At 37.2% G+C, this 20,930-nt stretch overlaps 1 protein-coding gene across 3 annotated transcripts in view; it reads left to right on the top strand.

The window, feature by feature from the left end:
• The window catches only part of OXSR1 (oxidative stress responsive kinase 1), a 104,751-nt gene that overhangs the window by 76,031 nt on the left and 7,790 nt on the right, over positions 1-20,930 (top strand). For all 3 annotated transcript variants that reach the window (XM_059390547.1, XM_059390546.1, XM_059390548.1), the window contains 7 exons: positions 1,349-1,482; positions 6,362-6,410; positions 7,060-7,125; positions 10,217-10,339; positions 14,412-14,447; positions 17,478-17,624; positions 19,075-19,139. In XM_059390547.1, coding sequence (XP_059246530.1) covers positions 1,349-1,482; positions 6,362-6,410; positions 7,060-7,125; positions 10,217-10,339; positions 14,412-14,447; positions 17,478-17,624; positions 19,075-19,139 — 620 coding nt within the window. The remainder of the gene's footprint in view (positions 1-1,348; positions 1,483-6,361; positions 6,411-7,059; positions 7,126-10,216; positions 10,340-14,411; positions 14,448-17,477; positions 17,625-19,074; positions 19,140-20,930) is intronic.

Here is a 20,930-nt window from a genome sequence, read left to right as displayed (position 1 = left end):
CAATGTCCATTATAGCCAAACTATGGAAAGAACCTATGGAAAGTCCATCAACAGTTGAATGGATAATGTGGTATGGGACGCCTGGGTGGCTCTGTTGGTTAAGCAGCTGCCTTTGGCTCAGGTCATGATCCCAGCGTCCTGGGATCAAGTCCCACATCAGGCTTCTTGCTCAGCAGGGAGCCTGCTTCTCCCTCTGCCTGCCTGTGCTCGCTTTCTGGCTCTCCCTCTCTCTGACAAATAAATAAAATCTTAAAAAAAAAAAAAAGATGTGGTATATGTATATAATGGAACACTACCAAAATCTTGCCATTTGCAACACCGTGGATAGAATTAGAAGATACTATGCTAAGTGAAATAAGTCAGTCAGAGAAAGACAGTTATCATATGATCTCTCTGATATGAGGAATTTGAGAGGCAGGGCCGGGGGGTTTTGGGGGGAAGGAAGGGCAAATGAAATAGGATGGGACCAGGGAGGGAGACAAACCATAGGAGACTCTTAATCTCAGGAAACAAACTGAGGGCTGCTGGGGTGGGGGCGACAGGGTGAGGGAGGGATAGAGTGGCTGAGTGATGGACATTGGGGAGGGTATGTGCTGTGGTGAGTGCTGTGAATTGTGTAAGATGATGATTCACAGACCTGTACCCCTGAAACAATATGTTATATGTTAATTAAGAAGAAAAAGTAAGGAGTGGCTGAGGAGTTCTGGGAAGAGAAGGCCAGATTACAAGGGGTCATGTTCCAACAGAGCCATGAATAGGTAGAATCAGCAAGATGACATTTTAAATTTTGCTATGGTTTTATTTATTTATTACTTGATGGTATTTTATTTTTAAATTTGCTGTGATTTTAACTGTTTTGTAAAGTTTTTTTTTTTTTAAGATAAAGACTTTTTTAAAAAGATTTATTTGTTTATTTGTGACATAGAGAGAGAGAGAGAACAAGCAGGGGAAGCAGCACGCAGAACAGACAGAGGGAAAAGCAGGCTCCCCGCTGAGCAAGGAGCCTGATGTGGGACCCTTAACCAACTGTGCCACTCAGGCATCCCTGATTTTAATTTTTTTGCAGGTAGTTTGGCAGTATAAGAATGGGGACAGAGGGCATGAAGAAAGGGTTCTTACTAAAGGGCATTCAGTGCTGATACAGTTGAACCCTTGCAGCCACTTTACCTGGGAAACCAACTATCTGTAGGATATTACTTGTGTGGAAAACACCTAAATAACTCTGTGTCCAAATAACTGGTCTAGAGTGAACTGCTTATATATTGGGAGGTTGTCTATATTGAAGAATGTTGACCACAATATTTAACTTAATGAGGCATCAGAAATTTCGTATTGAAAAATTTTCCAGGTTTTAATGCTGACACTACAAAATGATCCTCCTTCTTTGGAAACTGGTGTTCAAGACAAAGAAATGCTGAAAAAATATGGAAAATCATTTAGGAAAATGATTTCATTGTGCCTTCAAAAGGATCCAGAAAAAAGGTAAAATATGAGATAAAGCTTACATTTCTCTTCACCTAATACTGGAAACCATTGTGGGATGTCTAAGTATTAGATACATACATTCATGTGCAGGAAGTTATTTGTGCATATTCAAATGCATTTGTATTTATTTAAATATAAACTTTAAAAAATATATACAGGGACTGTTACACTAGATTGGAAATGAATGAATTACTTTCTCCCTTCTTTAGTATATAGTGTACTTTAGTATAAGGTGTACTCTAATACTTCAGCTAGTTCCTGGCTCATTTTTCATATATTTGTGTTTTGTGAATTCTGTGTTAATAAAATATGTTAGTGGGAAGGCTTGTTTTTAATGCATTTAAAAGTCATAAGCAAACAAATATTTTGATGCTGTTTACAATTTTAATAACAAAGGAGATACACAAAAAAATGTTATATGTAATACCAAACAATCATAATATTTCCTTAAAGGAAAGATATTTTGATGAGTGGACCAAAAATGCAGAGCACTTACTTGTTAACACTAGACAGATTGGAAGGCAAGTAAGTGAATAAACATGATCATCTAGTGTCTGTATCTTTATGAATTAAACAGATCAAATGGTGTTGGAAGTCATTGAGTACAACCTTTTATCTTTAAGGTCAGTCAGCTACCTAGTCATTGAGGTAGGACTTGAGTCCAAAACTCCTGATTCTTTACCTAGGACTGTTTCCACTGTATGTCATTTTTCTGTTTCACACATATATTCTACTCAGTTTTTTAGCACTAAGAGTTTTTAAATTTTGGTTTCTCTAACAGTCAACAAAAGTAATAGATTTTAAATGATACCCTTAGTCACGTCCTTAGTATATTTCATGGGGCTTCAGAATTTACTGTTTGAAATACTGGGAAGGAGAAGAAAAACAGGTAGCAAAGTTCAAACCTGTGCTATTAGAACTTTTTTTTCTTTTTCTGAATAAATTAGTATTAAAAAAACAGGGAATACTTTGGCTTTAGCTTAGTTAACTGACTAAAATAACAGGATTTTTTGGTCACAAATACCCAGAAGTGCTGAATAAATTTATGAAACTTAAAAACCAAACCCAGAGATAAGCTTCCACCTCAGGTGCTAGAAATGATGAGGATGACCTAATTCAGAGAAGATATATCATGAACTGATCCTGGGCCACCCTTAGTGGGACACTTTTCATTCCAATGACATACTCAGTTAGATTTCGGATTTCCAGGTGGGGAAAATGAGATACTGGCCCAGCCAATGCGGATTCTGAACTGAGATCCCTGCTTATGGCTGGGACCTTTACAAGTCTGTCTTTTGAGTAAGAAGACAGACTGGAAAACAAAATATGGTCCATCATCACAAAGACACAACAGAATTTCTCCTGAATAATCCAGTCCTCTGACCTAGACATTCCATAAGTTGACAATCGGAATTTATATGGCCCATATTATCCAGGAGCCCACAAGATTAGAGAATAAAATACGTTTTGCCAAGCCAGTTTTATTTCTGGCAGAAGCAATTAGAAAACTATACCATTCGAATTGTTCTAAATTCCAGATCCATGAGATTCCTGCAAATAATGCTCCACTGAAGGGACCAGAAGCTGAAATTATAAAACACATAGTAAAATGCTACACAGCAGGTCAGAGTCAGCAGACACAGCAAGCAGAAGGATTAGTGCTCCAAGAACTTTGGATAATGCAAAGATACCTGAAAAGTTATAAGTATATTTAAAGTAATTAAAATCCTAATGGAGGAAATCAAAACTGTAGGAAGAGAATATGAGTATGACCAAGAAGACAAAACAAATGGAGCTACTAGAAATGAAAAATACAATAACTAAAATTTGAAAGTGGACACCTCCTTCACAAGTGATCCAGGTTAGCATTAGCAGTAGTAAGACATACTTATTATTCCATACTCCCAGATATTGATACCAGGTGCAGGACATAGCACTCCTGAGGTATTTCTTCCCCAGATCTTTAACTTCAGTTTGTAATGAGAAAACATAGACAAAGCCAAATTGAGGAATATGCTGGAAACTCCCTGACCACCACTCCTTTAGAGTGAGGAAAGGGGTGACTGAGAAAGTGGCACAGGTTGGAGGAGATAAAGGAGACACAAAGACTAAAAACAAAATGATGTTCTGGATTGGATCCTGGAGCAGAGAAAGGATGTTAGTGCAAAAACTGGGGAAACCTGAATAAAGTTTATAGTTTAGAATGTGGTACCAGTATTAATATTTTAAAGTCTGTAGCAATGTTAATATTTTTAGTTAATTTCTTGATAATTATATCACAGTTATGTAAAATGTTAACATTGGGGGAAGCTGGTGACAGGTATGTAGGACCTCGATATTATCTTTGCATCTCTTCTATAAGCCTAAAATTATTTCAAAAGAAAAAGAAGCTGTAAAACATCTTATTTCCAGCTTGTAAACTAAAATTACACCTTGTTTAGAACATTCCGAAGTTAAAAAGGAAACAAAACTTCAGTGGATTGGTTAAATAGAACAGCCAATAAAACAAAAAAGAGATAATTGTTGACTACTAATCAAGTTACCAGGCACTTCTGTAAACTGACAACATACATCATCTCATTTAAGTTTTACAGTACTTGTATGAGGAGGGTGCTATTATTTTTCCTGTTTTACAAATGAAGAAACTGAATCACAGAGTGGTTAAGTAACATTGCCCAAAGTCACACAGTTAATAAATGTTGGAGCTAGAATTCCAACCCATACAATTTGACTGAGGACTTTCTGCTCTTACTTAATCACACTGTACTGAGGAAATTGCTCAGAATGAAGCACAGAAAGAATTTTTAAAAAATGGAAATATAGGGGCGCCTGGGTGGCTCAGTGGGTTAAGCAGCTGCCTTTGGCTCCGGTCATGGTCTCAGGGTCCTGGGATCGAGCCCCACATTGGGCTCTCTGCTCAGCAGGGAGCCTGCTTCTTCCTCTCTCTGCCTGCCTCTCTGCCTGCTTGTCATCTCTCTCTGTCAAATAAATAAATAAATAATCTTTAAAAAAAATAAAAATGGAAATATAAAAAGAAAGATGAATATTTGGGGGATAGAATGGGAAGGTTCAGTGTGTGTGTGCACACACATATACATGTATATGTGTCTGTAGACTTTAAGGAGAGATTAGGGAGATCAGGAGAAGCAATATTTAAAGCAATAATGGCTGAGAATTTTCTAGAATTGATGAAATACTTATAGTCTCGGGTTAAAGAACCATCCCTCCACCAATTCCAAGCAGTATTTCCCTTTTCCCATTTGTACACAAGTCTCTTAAACTGCTGGATTCAAAGGCAAAGAGAATCTGTTAAATGCAAGCTAAGGGGGCAGATTACTGACTGAGGAATATAGCAGGTAGACTGACAGCCACTTTCCTAATGACAGTTAAGGCCAGAATATACTGGAACAGTTCTGAGAGAAAATAACAATGCAGAATTCCTAGTCTAGCCAAACTATTATTCAAGAATAAGCATGAAATTAAGATTTTTTAAAGACAAAAATTGAGTTTCCAGTCGTGTATATCACTTAAAGAAGTCCTAGAAATGGTACACTAGAAAGAAGGAAATGAACTCAGAAGAAAAGTATTAATCATATAAAGCAATGTGGTGCAAACTATTGAACATACTGAAATCTTCATTGAATGAGAAAATAGGAAGGATAATGTCTGCTTTCAGTTTGCATAGCACTTTTACATCTCTTCTCTTAAACTGTACAATAGTCCTCTGAGGCCCTGGTTCTTAAGTGTGAGCGTACATTAGAATCACTCAGGGAGTTTTAAAAACTAATGATGTGTGGGTTTGCCCCCACATATTCTGCTTTAATTGCTATGGGCCTCGGGATTTGTTTTGAAAGTCCTAGCTTATTATATTGTACAGTAATGTTTTAGAACACTGCCTGCAGGAACTTGACCAGGTTATACAGAACCTTGGAGAAGAGATTTGCTGAGGGTTACCTGGTAGGTGTATGGTGTAATCAGGTCCAATGTCTTAAGTGTAGTATTGTTTATTCTTTATTCCCTGTCATACTACTTACGAGTTTGTATAATTGACAATGATGATGCCTTTATTCAAGCAAAGAAAGACTGTACAATCGAGCAAAAAACTGAGTATAGATTCAATATATATATTGAATATATACATTACTTTCAGAATCTTCAATTTTTTTTAAAGATAATTGTTAGATTTATTTTTAAGACTGTAGTTTTCTTTTTTTAATTTTTTTTTATTTTTTTAAAGATTTTATTTATTTATTTGAAAGAGAGACAGTGAGAGAGAACATGAGTGAGGAGAAGGTCAGAAGGAGAAGCAGACTTCCCATGGAGCTGGGAGCCTGATGTGGGACTCGATCCTGGGACTCCAGGATCATGACCTGAGCCGAAGACAGTTGTCCAACCAACTGAGCCACCCAGGCGCCCCAAGACTGTAGTTTTCTAAGTTGAAGGCTGGCAAGCTGGCATGTGTCAAGAGGCACAGGACTTGAGTTGGTCCATTTCCTCTTTGTGAGGTTACATGTATTTTTATGCCTTGTTAAAGTAGATACTACCCACTGTTTTTGGGAAATGATATTTCTTGGCAAAATAATAGCAAATATATTGAAAGCCACGAAGAAGTAATGATTTCAGAATAAACATTTCACTAATGAATTTTGCAAAGGATCTGTAATAGTTATCAGATCATTTCTGTTTGAGTTTTCTTCTCTACTCCGTGTCTCGTACCGAGTTAGTTTATCCTGCTTTTTGCTTTTTAGCCCGTTAAGGAAAGTGGAGAACACTGAGATTATATCTCGCTGCTCAAGAAATCCTTTTCTCATTTTTGAAGATGGAAACCCACAATTACACTTGAATTAACTATTAAAACATTCTTTTCTGGTTTTAGACCAACAGCAGCAGAACTGTTAAGGCACAAATTTTTCCAAAAAGCAAAGGTAAGAAATTCTTTTGATTTTATGTGTTCATGTAATCCTCCTCATTGCCTAATTAGATTTACTGCTAAGAAGTTGCTTTTTCTTAAAGTGATGTTTGGAAAAATGAGGGTAGATCAGATAATTGCTGGGGGCATTATCTCTATGACCTTTGGTAATTAAGACACATGCTTTAGAATTAGTAAATGTATTTTTCGTATAAATTAATTTGAACATCAGATTAAATTTTAACAGGAACAATTGATACTAAATTTCGCCAATAGTAATATAATCTATGAAAAATACTCAACTCTCATTTTAGAGTTTGCTACTGAGTTAGTTAACATCTCATTTCCCAAAGAGGAATAGATAAGTGGGATGTTACTGTAGTTGAAAATGTGGGACCATGATCCTGAAGGAGATATGGTAAAGCAAACTTCTCATATATAATGGCTCATACAGTACAGTAAAGCTTTGTTTCAATCTGTGAAACTCGATTTGTGAAACTCCTTTTCTAAAGGAGCTTTAGAATTAAAGAAAAAAGAATCGAAACTTTCTTCAAACTTCTTTATAAAACAGTTACTATATCACATTTTAATTGTAGTGAATATTTGTGTCAGCTTCTTTGGTTCAATAAAAACTTGTAAGAAGAAAACTTACTTTTCCTCTCCAGAATAAAGAATTTCTTCAAGAAAAAATACTGCAGAGAGCACCAACTATTTCTGAAAGAGCTAAGAAGGTAAATGGAGATTTTACTCTGGTTTCTTAGGAAATTGGTTAAATTTACTTCTGCATTTTGAAAGTATATGGTAAAAAATGCTTTGTTATGTTATGTATGTGTTAAAAATGCTTTTTTTAAGTGTTACTCAGTTTTTCCAACCCTCTCTTTAGTATTCTTTGATATATTCATTCAAAAAATATTAGCCTGCAGTATGTCTAGGTGTGCTGTCTACTAGAACGAAAAGGTATGTTACACAATTGATTAATTAATTCTAGACTCTGTTAAGTCACTGTCTGTAGCTACCAGAGTGAGTTGTGAAGTTCAGCCCTTTCCTCACATTACGCAGAAAACAATGAAGACCCATTAGGATGACTGTAATAAAAAAAAGACACAGTAGTAACTGTGATAAAGATTAAGGAAATTGGAACCTTCACACACTAATGATGAAAATGTGAAATGGTGCAACCACTTCAGAAAGTAGTCTGGCAGTTTCTAAAAACACAAAACAAAGCTGCCATATGACCCAGAAATTCTGTTCGAGGCCTACTTGGGAGAATTGAGCACATGTACACACAAAGCTATGTACATGAATATTCCCAGCAGCATTATTCATAATAACTAAAAAGTGGAAATAGCCTGATTATCCATCTGTAGATGAATGGATATATAAAATGTCATGTGTCCATAATATAGAACATTATTCAGCAATTAAAAATGAAGTTCTGGGGGCACCTGTGTGGCTTAGTGTGTTAAAGCCTCTACCTTCGGCTCAGGTCGTGATCTCAGGGTCCTGGGATCGAGCCCCGCATCTGGCTCTCTGCTCAGCAGGGACCCTACTTCCTCCTCTCTCTCTGCCTGCCTCTCTGCCTACTTGTGATCTTTCTCTCTCTGTCAAATAAATAAATAAAAATCTTTAAAAAAATGAAGTACTAATATATGATAGAATATTATTGAGCAATAAAAAGAAATGAAGTACTGATGCATGTCATAGCATGGATAAACCTTTAAAACATTATGCTAATCATGGAAGCTACTTACAAAAGACCACATATTATTCTGTTTATGTGAAATGTCCAGAATAAGCAAATGTATAGAGACAGAGCGTAGACTCAAGGTTACCCAGGACTGGGATTATATGGAAATGGGCAGTAACTACTAATGGGTCTGGAGTGTTGTTTTTGCCATGTGGAGCAATGAAGAAAGTGATCTAGATTTAATTATGGAGATGGTTACACAACATGGAATATATTAAAAACAATTGAACCTTAAATGGGTCAATTATATGGTATATGAATTTTATCTTAACAGAGCTGGTACTTTAAAAAGGAGCATTTGGACACTGACACCACCATGAACAAAAAGCTCTTAGAAGTGGAAAATATTGGGCGCCTGGGTGGCTCAGTGGGTTAAGCCATTGCCTTCGGCTCAGGTCATGATCTCAGGGTCCTGGGATCGAGTCCCGCATCGGGCTCTCTGCTCAGCAGGGAGCCTGCTTCCCTCTCTCTTTCTCTGCCTGCCTCTCTGCCTGCTTGTGATCTCTCTCTATCAAATGAATAAATAAAATCTTTAAAAAAAAAAAGAAAAGAAGTGGAAAATATTATAGAAGAAATGAAAATAGTTAATATGGTTGTATGGTAAAGCTAAGAAAATTTCCCAGAAAATAGAGCCCCAAACGCCAAGAGATAAATAACAGAAGAAAAAAGACAAGAGCGTTAGAGGATCATTTGAGAAGGTTCAATTTTGAGTAAATAAGTTCCAGGAAAGCAGAATGGAGGAAAATAGAAGAAAGAGAATCACTGAAAAAAATAATTCAAGAGAAATTTCCAAATGGATAGTCACAAATTTCCAGACTAAAAAAGCACAAGTACGTAGCAGAATGAATGGAAATAGACCAGCACTAAGACACATTGCTGGAATACTAGAGGCAAAAAGAGGGTTCTCTAGTTTCCAGAGAAGGGGGAAAGATCATGGATGGTGTTGGATATCATAATGATGTCAGTTGCTCCCCTATAAGCCAGGTCATAGCAAAGCAGTTACATACAGCGTTATGAAAGAAAATGATTTATACTAACCCAGACTTTTTTTTTTTAAACCAGGTAAACCATATGTTCTGGGGATGGAATCAAAGTTGAAAAATGCATGGCTTTAATTAGTGTGCCATGCTAATAATGCAGGAAGTACTTAAACTGAGAAAGAGGAAGTCATGTGGCAGGTGATAGAGGGAGAGCTGAGAAACCAGTTTAGGCTGGAGCAGATTAGGAGGCTGGGGTAGCATCTTCCTCTAGAAGGTGATCCTGAGAAGTACCTAATGTATATGAATATGGTGAGAGGAGAGTTACACAACTGGGAGACAGTTTGGGGCTAAATATGATAAGTACATGAAAATAAGCAAATATTATTAATTCCAAGGGAAATAAGAAAGTTACAGGAGAGAGAAAAGTAATTGTAATATAAATAAGGCTTAACTGTCTCACTAATGAAATCATGTGGTGGAAACACTGAATTTTCATTTAACCAAAATTTTACTGTATCTTGAGAAAAGAGTTATGGGGGGTTGATAATAGGGTTAAATTCTCATCTTTAATAGTGGGAAGTCCAGTAGGTAATTCTTAAAACCAAAGAATCAAGGGGTAATAATAACACATTACTTAGAGGAATATGAATTTAAAAAGAATATGCTGGAATGAGTTGAAAGTGGTTCCCTGTGAGTAAGAGGATAAAAGAAGATTGCTGTTTTTCTTAACAAAACTTGCACAGATAACAGTGCTCTTGGAACTGCAGGTATAATTGTGATTTTTAAATTTAAAATTTTGAAAAAGCCAGAATCTTTTCTGTCTTGGGTTTATTTATTTTGGGGGCTGAAGAAAATTTTTTCAAATCTCAACATGAAACCATTAATAAGATTTGGTCTGTGACTTCACATAGGAAGGATTTGGATGGTGCTTGGGCCCAAGAGTATAGATGTATAGGGAAGGGGAAGGTCAGTGGTTGGAGTAAAGACAGGTAGGTAGTGGAGCACAGAGAGCAAGGGAGGGGTGCAAGACACATACAGTATATATAGTAAATATCAAACACTACCATAATCCACATCTCTCTTCCTCATGTGCAGGTTCGGAGAGTACCAGGTTCCAGTGGCCGCCTTCATAAGACAGAAGATGGCGGCTGGGAGTGGAGTGATGACGAATTTGATGAAGAAAGTGAGGAAGGGAAAGCAGCAATTTCACAACTCAGGGTAAGTCTTATTAAACTCTGTGCTTAAGATAGAGCTCTGTCTTTTTGTTTGAAGCCTCTGAGATACGATATTCTCTGATTCTGTTCAGCTTAACCATCTAAAACATAGAAAATACAAGTGTTAATAACAGAATTTCCTTGAAGAAGTTATTAACTGTAGGAGCCCATTTAATCCTACATGGAAGAGTGGACTGACACATCTGTTTGAATATGATATTTACGGATATAAAAATGGCCAAAGTCTAGACTGTGTCTGAGATGAGAGTACACTGGATAGGACTGATGATTGATTAAACATTGAGGAAGAAGCGATCACTGAATAGTATACCTTTCTTTAGTTGCTATATCCTGGATGGTTGTGTTTGTCTGTGTATGTGTTTGCTTGAAGCAGTGAAGACAAAGCTCATTTTGTTTTTCTCCCCCCACTCTTTCCTAAAATTAATACCTCAAGTTGATTGTTAGGACTCATTCCCAGGAATAGAAATATAAATGGGAAATATTAATGTTTGAGGTTCATCACAGCCCTGCATTGGGCTCCCAGCTCACAGGAAGTCTGCTTCTCCCTCTCCTCCCCATTTGTGCTTTTTCTTGCTATCTCTGTCACTCAAATAAATAAGTAAATAATCTTTAAAAATAAACAAAAATAAAATTTTGTAGTTCTGAAATACTTATAGTAGCTTTTTTTATAAACTAATACACTGGTATGTAAATAGCTTAGAAAATTACAGAATTTGTTCTCAAAATGAGTAATATTCTGTATTTCTCATAATCTGTAACTATTTTTGAGGACATGAATTCTTTTGTAAAAGGGAAGTCTTGTTTGAATTGAATTACATTGAAAATGCACACTATCATCATTATAGCCATTATATTTTCAGATATTTTCTTCTGCCCTTCATGCACTTTGGAGACTCTAGTAACTTGTATATTAAGCTGCTTTAAAATTGCCAGCTCACTGATTTTCTTTTCATTCTTTAAAAATTCTCTTTTTGGGCACCTGGGTGGCTCAGTGGGTTAAAGCCTCTGCCTCCGGCTCGGGTCATGATCTCGAGGTCCTGGGATCGAACCCCACATCGGGCTCTCTTCTCGGCGGGGAGCCTGCTTCCCCTTCTCTCTCTGCCTACTTGTGATTTCTGTCAAATAAATAAATAAAATCTTTAAAAAAAAAATTCTCTTTTTGCTCAGTCCCATTTTGCAGTTTCTGTTGCTGGCTTTCAAGTTCATTCATCTTTTCTTCTGCGGTGCTTAATGCTGCTAATCCCATTCAGTCCTATTTATATCACAGACATTAAATATTTTAAGTTTGATTTTGTGTCTGTTCATTTTTATACCTTCATGTCTTACTTTTTGAAGATAATGGGAGATGTAGTAATTATAGTATAGTTAAAATAGCTACGTTAGTGTCCTTCCCTGCTCATTCTAACACTTATGTCAGTTGTGGAGCAGTTTTGTTTGATTGATTATTCCCTTCATTATAGCTTCCTCAACTCAGCTTCCTGAGTTGAGGAAATAGGCTAAGGGTCCAGGGATACCAAGGCAGATGAAATCAATAAGGTAGCGTACCAGGGAGGAGAGAGCTATACAGAGAGAGAAGTTTAGAAATCTACAGAGCTTCCTTTTTGAGTGTACAGCAGAATACTCTTTAAGAAATACATGTGAGAAAACCACCTGAGACTGGGTGACGGTGCCCATTGCTCACAGAGAGCCAAGAACAGTGCCTCTTCCCACCAGTCAGTGGAGAAGCCTGTATTCACAAGGCATTGGGTAGAGTTCTCAGAAAGGTCTTAGGTCTAAGTATTGGGGAGCTTATGGCCCTATACTGAGCCCTGCTGCAGATCCAACTAACAGCTCATAAAAGCAAGATCCAAAAGGCTTAAGCCATTTCCAAGTAACTTTACTGTATTCCAGAACAAAGCTTGAGAAGATTTATAGCAATACAAAATTATCAGCTTGCAACAAAGTAATATTCACAGCATCGGCATCTAATCAAAGATTATCAGGTATGCAGAGAGTCAGGAAAGCAGTAATATTGAGCTCATTTTATGCCCAGATCTTGGTCTTTAATGTCATTCTCTACTAAAAGAATGAAGGCTCCTTGGAGAAATGGATGATTCTGAGGCTTACATGGCGAAAATACAAGATGAATCTGGAATATCTTCTTTGTGAAAAAGGTTATTTTTATTAAAAAAGAAAGTCATAATTTGATAACAGGTGCACCAGGTTGAATGAGCTTCCACTCACCAAATTAGAATTTAATTATCAAAAATCATTAAGTGTAGTAATAAATTAATTGTAAATCATTTTAAAAATTGGAATCCATGAATCCATGCCAATAATGAATAGATGGATAAATAAGTGGGGGCCGGGGCGGGGGTTGCTAATTCTTCATTATAGTAAATTGCCAGTGCTGACTGGTAAATGTGGAAGAGTATTGGAGAGGAATATCGTCATTTTATAGCCATGATAAAGCAGTCAATAAAGATTAGGTCAGACAAGGATCATCAGCCGTTGCTAAATATAGGGGAAATTTTTGATGAGCAGGATATTTACAGGGTCTTGAAGTGTCTCTTCAAAATAGCCATTAGTTGGAAGGGGAATATAATTACTACATACTGGAGAACTTGGAAAAGCCTTGACTAAAGGTGATTAAAATTGACATTATTGTGAAATTTACTGAAGTTGATAGCTTTAGTAGTGTGAATTTACATAAGAGGATATCTCTGTCTTCTGAAATACACAGTGACTGTTCAGTGGTAGGCAGCTAGGACATATGCAACTTACTCTCAAATGGTATAGGAACAACATGACCGGTTAAATATATATTGTATATCTATTTAAAAAGAGAGAAAGTGAACATCTTAAATAGGAAAGCAAATAAGGAAGAAAGGTTAATGATTCTCATTCTAACAACTTTTCTGTAAGTTTGAAATTATTTCCAAATACTAAGTTTTTTTTAAAGGTTTGGTTTGGCCAGTATAGTTGCTGTGGTATGTTAGTTATCACCTGAACCTTGATTCTCCTTAATAAAGTGGTGATGAAAATTCACAAAAACCTAAGCTGAATAATCTGACCTTTTAGGTAGTCTAATTTGATACTTGGTAGCATTGACCATAAATTGGTATTTGTTTAGATATAGGGTAAGGGTGTTTTGTTTTGTTTTGTGTTTTGTTTTTGTATTCTCCAATTGCATGTATCCAGAATCACTGATGTAATGATTTACTAAATAAATTTAGCTTAGATGTTCATAAAGCAGATTACAACTGGTTTTTCAGTTTTGACTCAAGAGTTTTCTTCATTAAATCCCATAACCTGAATTACTCTGCCTTGAAGATGTGTTGGATAATTAGCTTGAAGGCTTTACATTTGGTCTGGGATATTATATATATAATATGTTCATGATAACACTGGATGTTAAACACAACTGATGAATTATTGAACTCTACATCTGAAAGAATTATGTATTTTTTGTTTCTAATTGAATTTAAATTTAAAAAATAGTATGTTCATCATTAGTAGAAGGAATTGTACTTTGAAGAATGTGACCTCCTATTGCCTGAGAACTCAGTCCCATTATGTTTGGTTATAAACCTCAAGTTGTGGGGCACCTGGGTGGCTCAGTGGGTTAAGCCTCTGCCTTCAGCTCAGGTCATGATCTGATGGTCCTGGGATGGAGCCCCACATCGGGCTCTCTGCTCAGCAGGCAGCCTGCTTCCCTCTCTTTCTCTGCCTGGCTCTCTGCCTGCTTGTGATCTCTCTCTGTATCAAATAAATTTAAAAAAACAACAAAACAAATAAACCTCAACAAAACAAATATTTCAAACATGCAAAAGTATATATATATATAAGTTGTGAACTTTTGAAATACCATAAGACATTGATGTATTAAAGGCTACCTGGACAAAAATACAATAGTATCATGGTATTTTCTTTTTCCAGAAAACTCACTAGAGTTACGAGTGACTTAACTTATGGATCAGAATGAAATGGAGTTTACTTGCGTTTCAACATTCTGTGCAGTTTGGAACTGACTACAAGTAACCTAAGTTAATAAGCCTTTTTTGTATTTCTTTTAGTCTCCCCGAGTGAAAGAACCATTATCAAATTCTGAGGTAAGTAGTTGTGGTTTTTGAATCATTAAAAAACCAGTCATTTTGTTTTGGTTTGGTTTTAATGTTAAGCACATCTTTTTATATGGGCCTAAGTGAGAATGGGAATTTATAGCAATCAGATTTCACCGGAGGTATTGATTCTGAGTTTTAAAGGACTTCTCCAGTAAGTTGGTGTTGTTGCACTCATTTAATATTAACCTAAAGGCTCAGAAAGCTGTTCCTTCCTTGCTTGCCTGATTTTATGAATTACTTTTCTGGGTTGGGTAGCTTGATGTGGAAAGTCGTCTTATTGCATCAATCTGTCCAGGGATTTGTCATATGCTACTTTTTCTTTTTGTCCGGTCCCCGCCTCCCATTGTTTTTTGTCATGTAGATTCTGTTGTCTTTAGTTCTTGCCTTTTGGTGATAGGAATCCTACTAAACAGAGTCCTGTTAGGCTGGCCTGCCTTATGCTCATTTTTTGAAGATAACAATTATTTCTGGAGATACATTCTGTGATACATTCTTCCTTCTGGCAGTCCGCATTGCAAGCTCAGTATTTGGTTTAATGATACACGTCTTGCCCCCTTAAATCATTTTGATTTTGCCCCGTTGCTTAAAAGTACCTATTTTTCTACTTGATTTGTGTGGATGGCATACGATTTTTGCACACCGTTATGTACAGGATTTGTGCACATTGTATTAAGACTAAAATACTGTACTGTAGCATATTTATAGGCTGGTATCGTGACACCTTATAGCAGAACTGCAGTTCACTAGGATTTCTGGCTCTTCTTGCTACATTGGAATTGCATCTCCCTACCCCTTGAAGTCACTCATGCTCATAGCAGTGGCTTTGGTCAGGGAAATGCCAGCAGGAAGAAGAGCCCTTCTGTTGTTCCCTGGGTTCTCTGGCTCCTGCCACCACAGCCTGTATCCCCGAATGAGGGTGGTACCAAATTTAGCCTCTGCTGGCCAGAGATAGAGATGAAGTGTGTGCAAGAAATAACATTTCTTCTTGTAATCTTCTGAGAATTTAAATTATTTTTTACTCTTACTTTATCTTGACTAATTCTTAGTTTCTCCACTGTTGATGGAGAGGGCATTTTATAGTTGATCCGGAGTTGTTCTATGATCTTATCATTGTCCCTTTGCCTCATTAGCACCCCCACGTGAACTCTCAGGTCTCATACTCATACTCCTGCACTCCTTATTTTGTCGTTGGGTTTGAAATCCCTGGTGAAGTACACATAACATAAAAGTTAACATCTTCACCATGTTTAAGGGTATAGTTCAGTAGCGTTTAGTACATTCACACTGTTGCGCAGCTATCCACTGTCCTTCTCGAGAAGAACAATCATCCCATGTTCCCACCCCCTACCCCTGGCAGCCACAACTCTACTATGTCTGAATTCTACTGCTTTCTGTATACCTCATGTAAGTGGACTCACAGAGTATTTGTCCTTTGTGACCAGCTCATCTTACCCAGCATAATGCCTTCTAGGTTCACCCATGTATTATGTGTCAGAATTTCCTTCTTTCCTCCCTTTTTGAGACTGAATAATATTCCATTGGATATATCTACCACATTTGTTTCTCTGTTTGACTGGATGGACACTGGCTTGCTTTCACCTCTGGGCTATTGTGAATAATTCCACTGTGAACATGGCTACATAATAAATATTTGTTTTAGTTCCTGCTTTCAATTCTTGGGGGTCTGTATCCAGAAGGGGATCATTCTATTTTTAATTTTTTTTTGAGGAATCACCTTACCATTTTCCATAGTGGCTGCACCATTCTCCACTCCCACTGCAGTGCACAAGGTTCCAGTTTCTCCATATCAGTTCATTTCTTGATTTTGTCTAACATTTCTGTTCTTATTATAGGTAAACACATGTATGCAATTTGGAGGCTCCTTTTGAAATAATGCTAATACTTAATGTTAACATTTTCAAAAGTAATCTTAATGTTCTGTTTTTCTGTCAAAATCCAGAACCAGAGTTACTTTTAATTTCCTCTCTATGAAGCTAAAGGATCACAAAATTATACTACTTTATCTCTTAACTTTGTTTATGTAATATCAGCTATTAGACCTCTTTCAGTTTTTTTCTCTTTCAGTTCTAAATTGTAGTCAACTTTATATTTTTTTCACCAACTTATAATTTTGAATAGTTTAATTTTATTTTCAACTCAACATCAGTTTTTTGTCCCCACATTACATAATTAAAATTTATAAAATATTTCAAACATGCAAAAGTATATATATATAATGTCTGTGTTGGTTATAAAGCTTTATATCTGTTTTGAAAAGCATTTCAGATTCGTTAATGAATCACTGATTACTTGTCTTTCTTTTTAAGTAGTGGAAGGTTTTCAGACCTAGAAAAATGTAGCTCCTGTAGAAGAAGATTTACTACTTAAGTCTGTGTCTTAGAGGTGCTATTTTATTGGGCAAAGGAAATAGAATAGATGTAGTTAAAAATAAATATGATGCAATGAAATTTTATTATGAAGGAATTAAAGCAAACTATGGGCTATAATATGGCTAAACCTCAGAACATTGTGCTAAGTGAAATAAGGCAGACATAATAGAGTGCATGCATTTTATTTATATGAAGGATCCGGAAAAGGCAAACTGATGGGGACCGAAAGTAGGTCAGTGGTCACCTAGGGCTGGGTGTGGGAGCAGGAATTAAATGTAAATGCGCACAAGAGAACTTTCTGAGTTGATGAAAATGTTCTAAAACTAGATTGTAGTGATGTTTGCTAGAAACATCATCATCTAGAAATCATCCAGTTGTATACTTAAGAGTGGGTGAATTTAGTGGGATATGAATTACACCTCAAAAAAGTTGTTATAAACAATAAGGCCTAGTAGAAATATTTGACTTCCATTTGAAATAGATGTATTCAAGAGAGGTAGGGATGTGGCAGTAAACTACACAAAAACTACTTTGAAAATGTCACCCTGGGAGGCTCTGCTTGCCCATCAGTAGACCTGCCTCCTTTTCCACTCAACTAAGCAGCACTGTGTGTATGTTTCTGTTACAGCTGTTTCCAACAACTGATCCCGTGGGTACTTTACTCCAAGTTCCAGAACAGATTACTGCTCATCTACCTCACCCAGCTGGGCACATGCCTGCACAGCCAACTCAAGTCTCTCCCCCACCCCCAGCAGAGCCAGCAAAAACAGCTCAGGTAAAGCAGGAGTGCACTTCAGTGGCCGGTCTTCTGGGTAGAGGAAGAAAGCAGAAATTGGTGTGGAGCAGTGCCTTATGTAACAAGGTTGATGTTGTGGTAGTTTTTAAAACAAGTTAGAAATTCTGTTTTCACAGTTTTCAGTGTATGCAGGTAAGAGAACTTTTCAAGGATCATACAGACTTTTAAGCAGCAAAATAAGTTAACAATGGAAACATTCCAAATATCAGGAATTTGGGGAGTTGGTTTTATTGTAGTTATGTATTATAATCTGTGAATGCCCATCATCAGTCACACACAGACATCATTAGCTCCTCATACACTGAAAGTAGTCAAGGGAAGGAGGGCAGTGGCCTCCTTGTCTGTGAATTGCTCCTTGTCTTCCCTCAGGAAACTTCAAATACTGTGTATAACACATGATGTGAGGTTTCCAGAGTCTGTTTATTTATTAAATATTAGAAACTTAATTTTTTTGTTCTAACATTTTAGATTAAAAAACGTAAAGATGGGGGCACCTGGGTGGCTCAGTGGGTTAAAGCCTCTGCCTTCGGCTCAGGTCATGATGCCAGGGTCCTGGGCTCGAGCCTCACATCGGGCTCCCTGCCCAGTGGGGAGCCTGCTTCTCCCTCTGCCTGCCTCTCTGCCTACTTGTGCTGTCTCTTCTGTCAAATAAATAAATCAATAAATCTTGGGGGTGGGGGGAAGAGAAGGAAAGGAAGAGGAAGGAAGGGAAAGGAAAAAGAAAGAAAGAAGTAAAGATGAAGTTCTCTGATTTTTTCCTTTTGCATTGTGGTGGTGATCTGCCTTTGGAGGCCACCACTCTGAGAGCTTCCAGTTAGTCATGGTGTTGGCTTCATGTAGTTTTTTCATCAGACCCAAGCTTTCCATTTCTTTCCTTCATATCTGAAAAGATACAGTTGTCTTAGGAAAACTGATAGAAAGATTGGATTTACTTTATAAACTACTTAAATAGCACACAGGGGATAGCTTACAATGCAGAAAGGATTAATTTACCCATTAAAAGATCTGGAATCTCAGGCTGGGTGGATTCCTAAGGGGCAGGCGATTTTAGAGCCTATGTTGTATATTGCTACATGATACACTGGCAGATTTAAAGGAAAGAACCCTAATTTTAGTGTCTTTCACCCTTGTGGATGGAAAGAGGGATCTGACTAAACAAAATATAAATGTGGCTGTGTATGGAATTTCATGTGGGTTTGAGAATTCTCTTTTTAATTGTGCTTGCCTCAGGTTGACATTCAGCTCTTGCTGCTGTCTCAGAGTGCATGTCCTGCCACAGCAGGGAATGTCCCAGCCACTGGTCTGGGTCTGGCCTCACCGAGAGTGAAGGAAATTGCTGCCATGTGGACATTTCCTCTGCTGATGACCATTAGTCACCTTCATGCTTAGTAGTCCAGACTCTGACTTTATACCTTTCGATGTTTTTTAGGCTCTGCCTTCAGGAGCAGGCTCACAAGAAACCAAGATCCCAATCAGCCTAGTACTCAGATTAAGGTAAGTAAACATCTTCTCTTTGTTTTCTGCATACTCTAAATGTGCTATTTTCTCTTTGAAAGGGACTCTTTTTTTTAAAATAGTCTGTGCATGAGAGTAACTGGATAAGATTGTGTGCCCCCCCAGTATCAAGTGCCAGGCATCGCAGGGGTATTGTTTCCCTCAGAAGTAAGAGCTACAGAGCCCCTGGGTGGCATAGTCAGTTGAGCGTCCGATTCTTGGTTTTATCTCAGGGTTGTGAGGTCAAGCCCTATATCGGGCTCCACACTCACTGCCTAACATTCTCTCTTCTGCTCCTCCCAAATAAATAAATAAATAAAATCTTAAAAAAAAAGTAATAGCAACATTGCAAGGACCTGGATGTTAACACATTCTCTTAGCTGTTTTCCCACTAGTCGTTTTCAGTACAGCTAGTTTAGGTTCTGTAATTGAGTATGGTCTGTAACTGGGGAATAGTTTTTAGGGAAATAGCACTGGTTGGCTTATCTGAAGATTAGGTTTGTAATTTACCATATATCATGGACTCTGCAATCAACTGACCCAAGAATGGAGAGCTTTCTGATTGTGATAGATGATATTAAGGCCTTGTTCTCAGAAGATGAAAGGAAAACCCTCTGAGAATATATCTGGTCTTTTTGTTTTACAGCAGGTGTTCTGAATTCGTGGTTCTTGGTGGGGTTTATAGCCAGGCTCTGACGGATTGCTCACAGAAGTGCCATAAGTGGCAGTCTGTTCATTCTGACCCTCTCCTCTTGGAGGTAGTTGGGTTAGGATTGCAGAGCTTTCTTGTTAGACTAGCAGTGGCTGTTGTATTGTTCTAATTGGGTCTCGTTCTGTTTGTGAAATTAAAAGTATCACCTGAGACAACTCAAACCTTCATTACTACTAACATTTTTTAAAAGGGTTTCCTTAAATTACCATGGACTAATTCCTCTTCCCACATAAAATTCCTAATCTTCTTCTCAATATGACCATAATCAGAGATAGAAGCAGGGAGACCTTTTTTGAGAATGTTTTGATTCTACCACCTGGAGCAATGAAACTGTGCCATCAATGTGAAGAAAGCAGATTGGGTTACCTTTCCTTTACAAAAGCCTAGTCAATATACCTAGTCTCATCACAGATAGTTTTGGATTCATTAAAGTGTCTTGATAATCTTGTCCAATTCTGATTGTGCAAAAAGAATACCATTTGTCTCTTTTAAAAACTTTTTTTTTTTTTTTAAATCATGTAGCAGCTACTAGTACAAAAATTATATTTGACCTGTGCTTCAGGAAGTTAGAGAAGATACTTACTTGTAAGTGATACAACTAGCTTTTTGAGAGAGTGGTTTTTTAGTGGGCTGTGTTCCAGACTTATTTATGGAAGAAGAAACTATGTTCTCTCTCTCACTGATGAAGACTCTCAGCTGAAACCACTAGAAGAGATGGTAAACATATTTAGTCCAGTTTAGTGTCTTGCTGTCTCTGAAGGATTTGTGCTTAGCATGCCAGCTAAATCACTAAAATGATGCTGAATGTTCAATCTTTTTATTCAGCTTTCAGAAAGAATGGATTGACCAATTATGTATCAAGAAGACTCTATATCACACTGTTGGTTATTGTGGCAGGATACCAAGTAAAGAGTGAATAAAACACCTCACTTGTTAGTCAGATCTAGGTTGGAGCTGATTTGCATTATGTACTTAGCACAGGTTAAAGACACTTCGGGTGGTATACATGCAAAAGTATAAATCTGTATACAGGTACAAAGAGAAGGCAGTCGAAGGGGAAAATCATCTGGGCATAGGTT

Source organism: Mustela nigripes, chromosome 2 (genome assembly GCF_022355385.1).
Source record: "Mustela nigripes isolate SB6536 chromosome 2, MUSNIG.SB6536, whole genome shotgun sequence".
NCBI lineage: Eukaryota > Metazoa > Chordata > Mammalia > Carnivora > Mustelidae > Mustela > Mustela nigripes.
The sequence above is the reverse complement of the archived record's forward strand: the minus strand, read 5'-3'. Positions and strand labels throughout refer to the sequence as shown.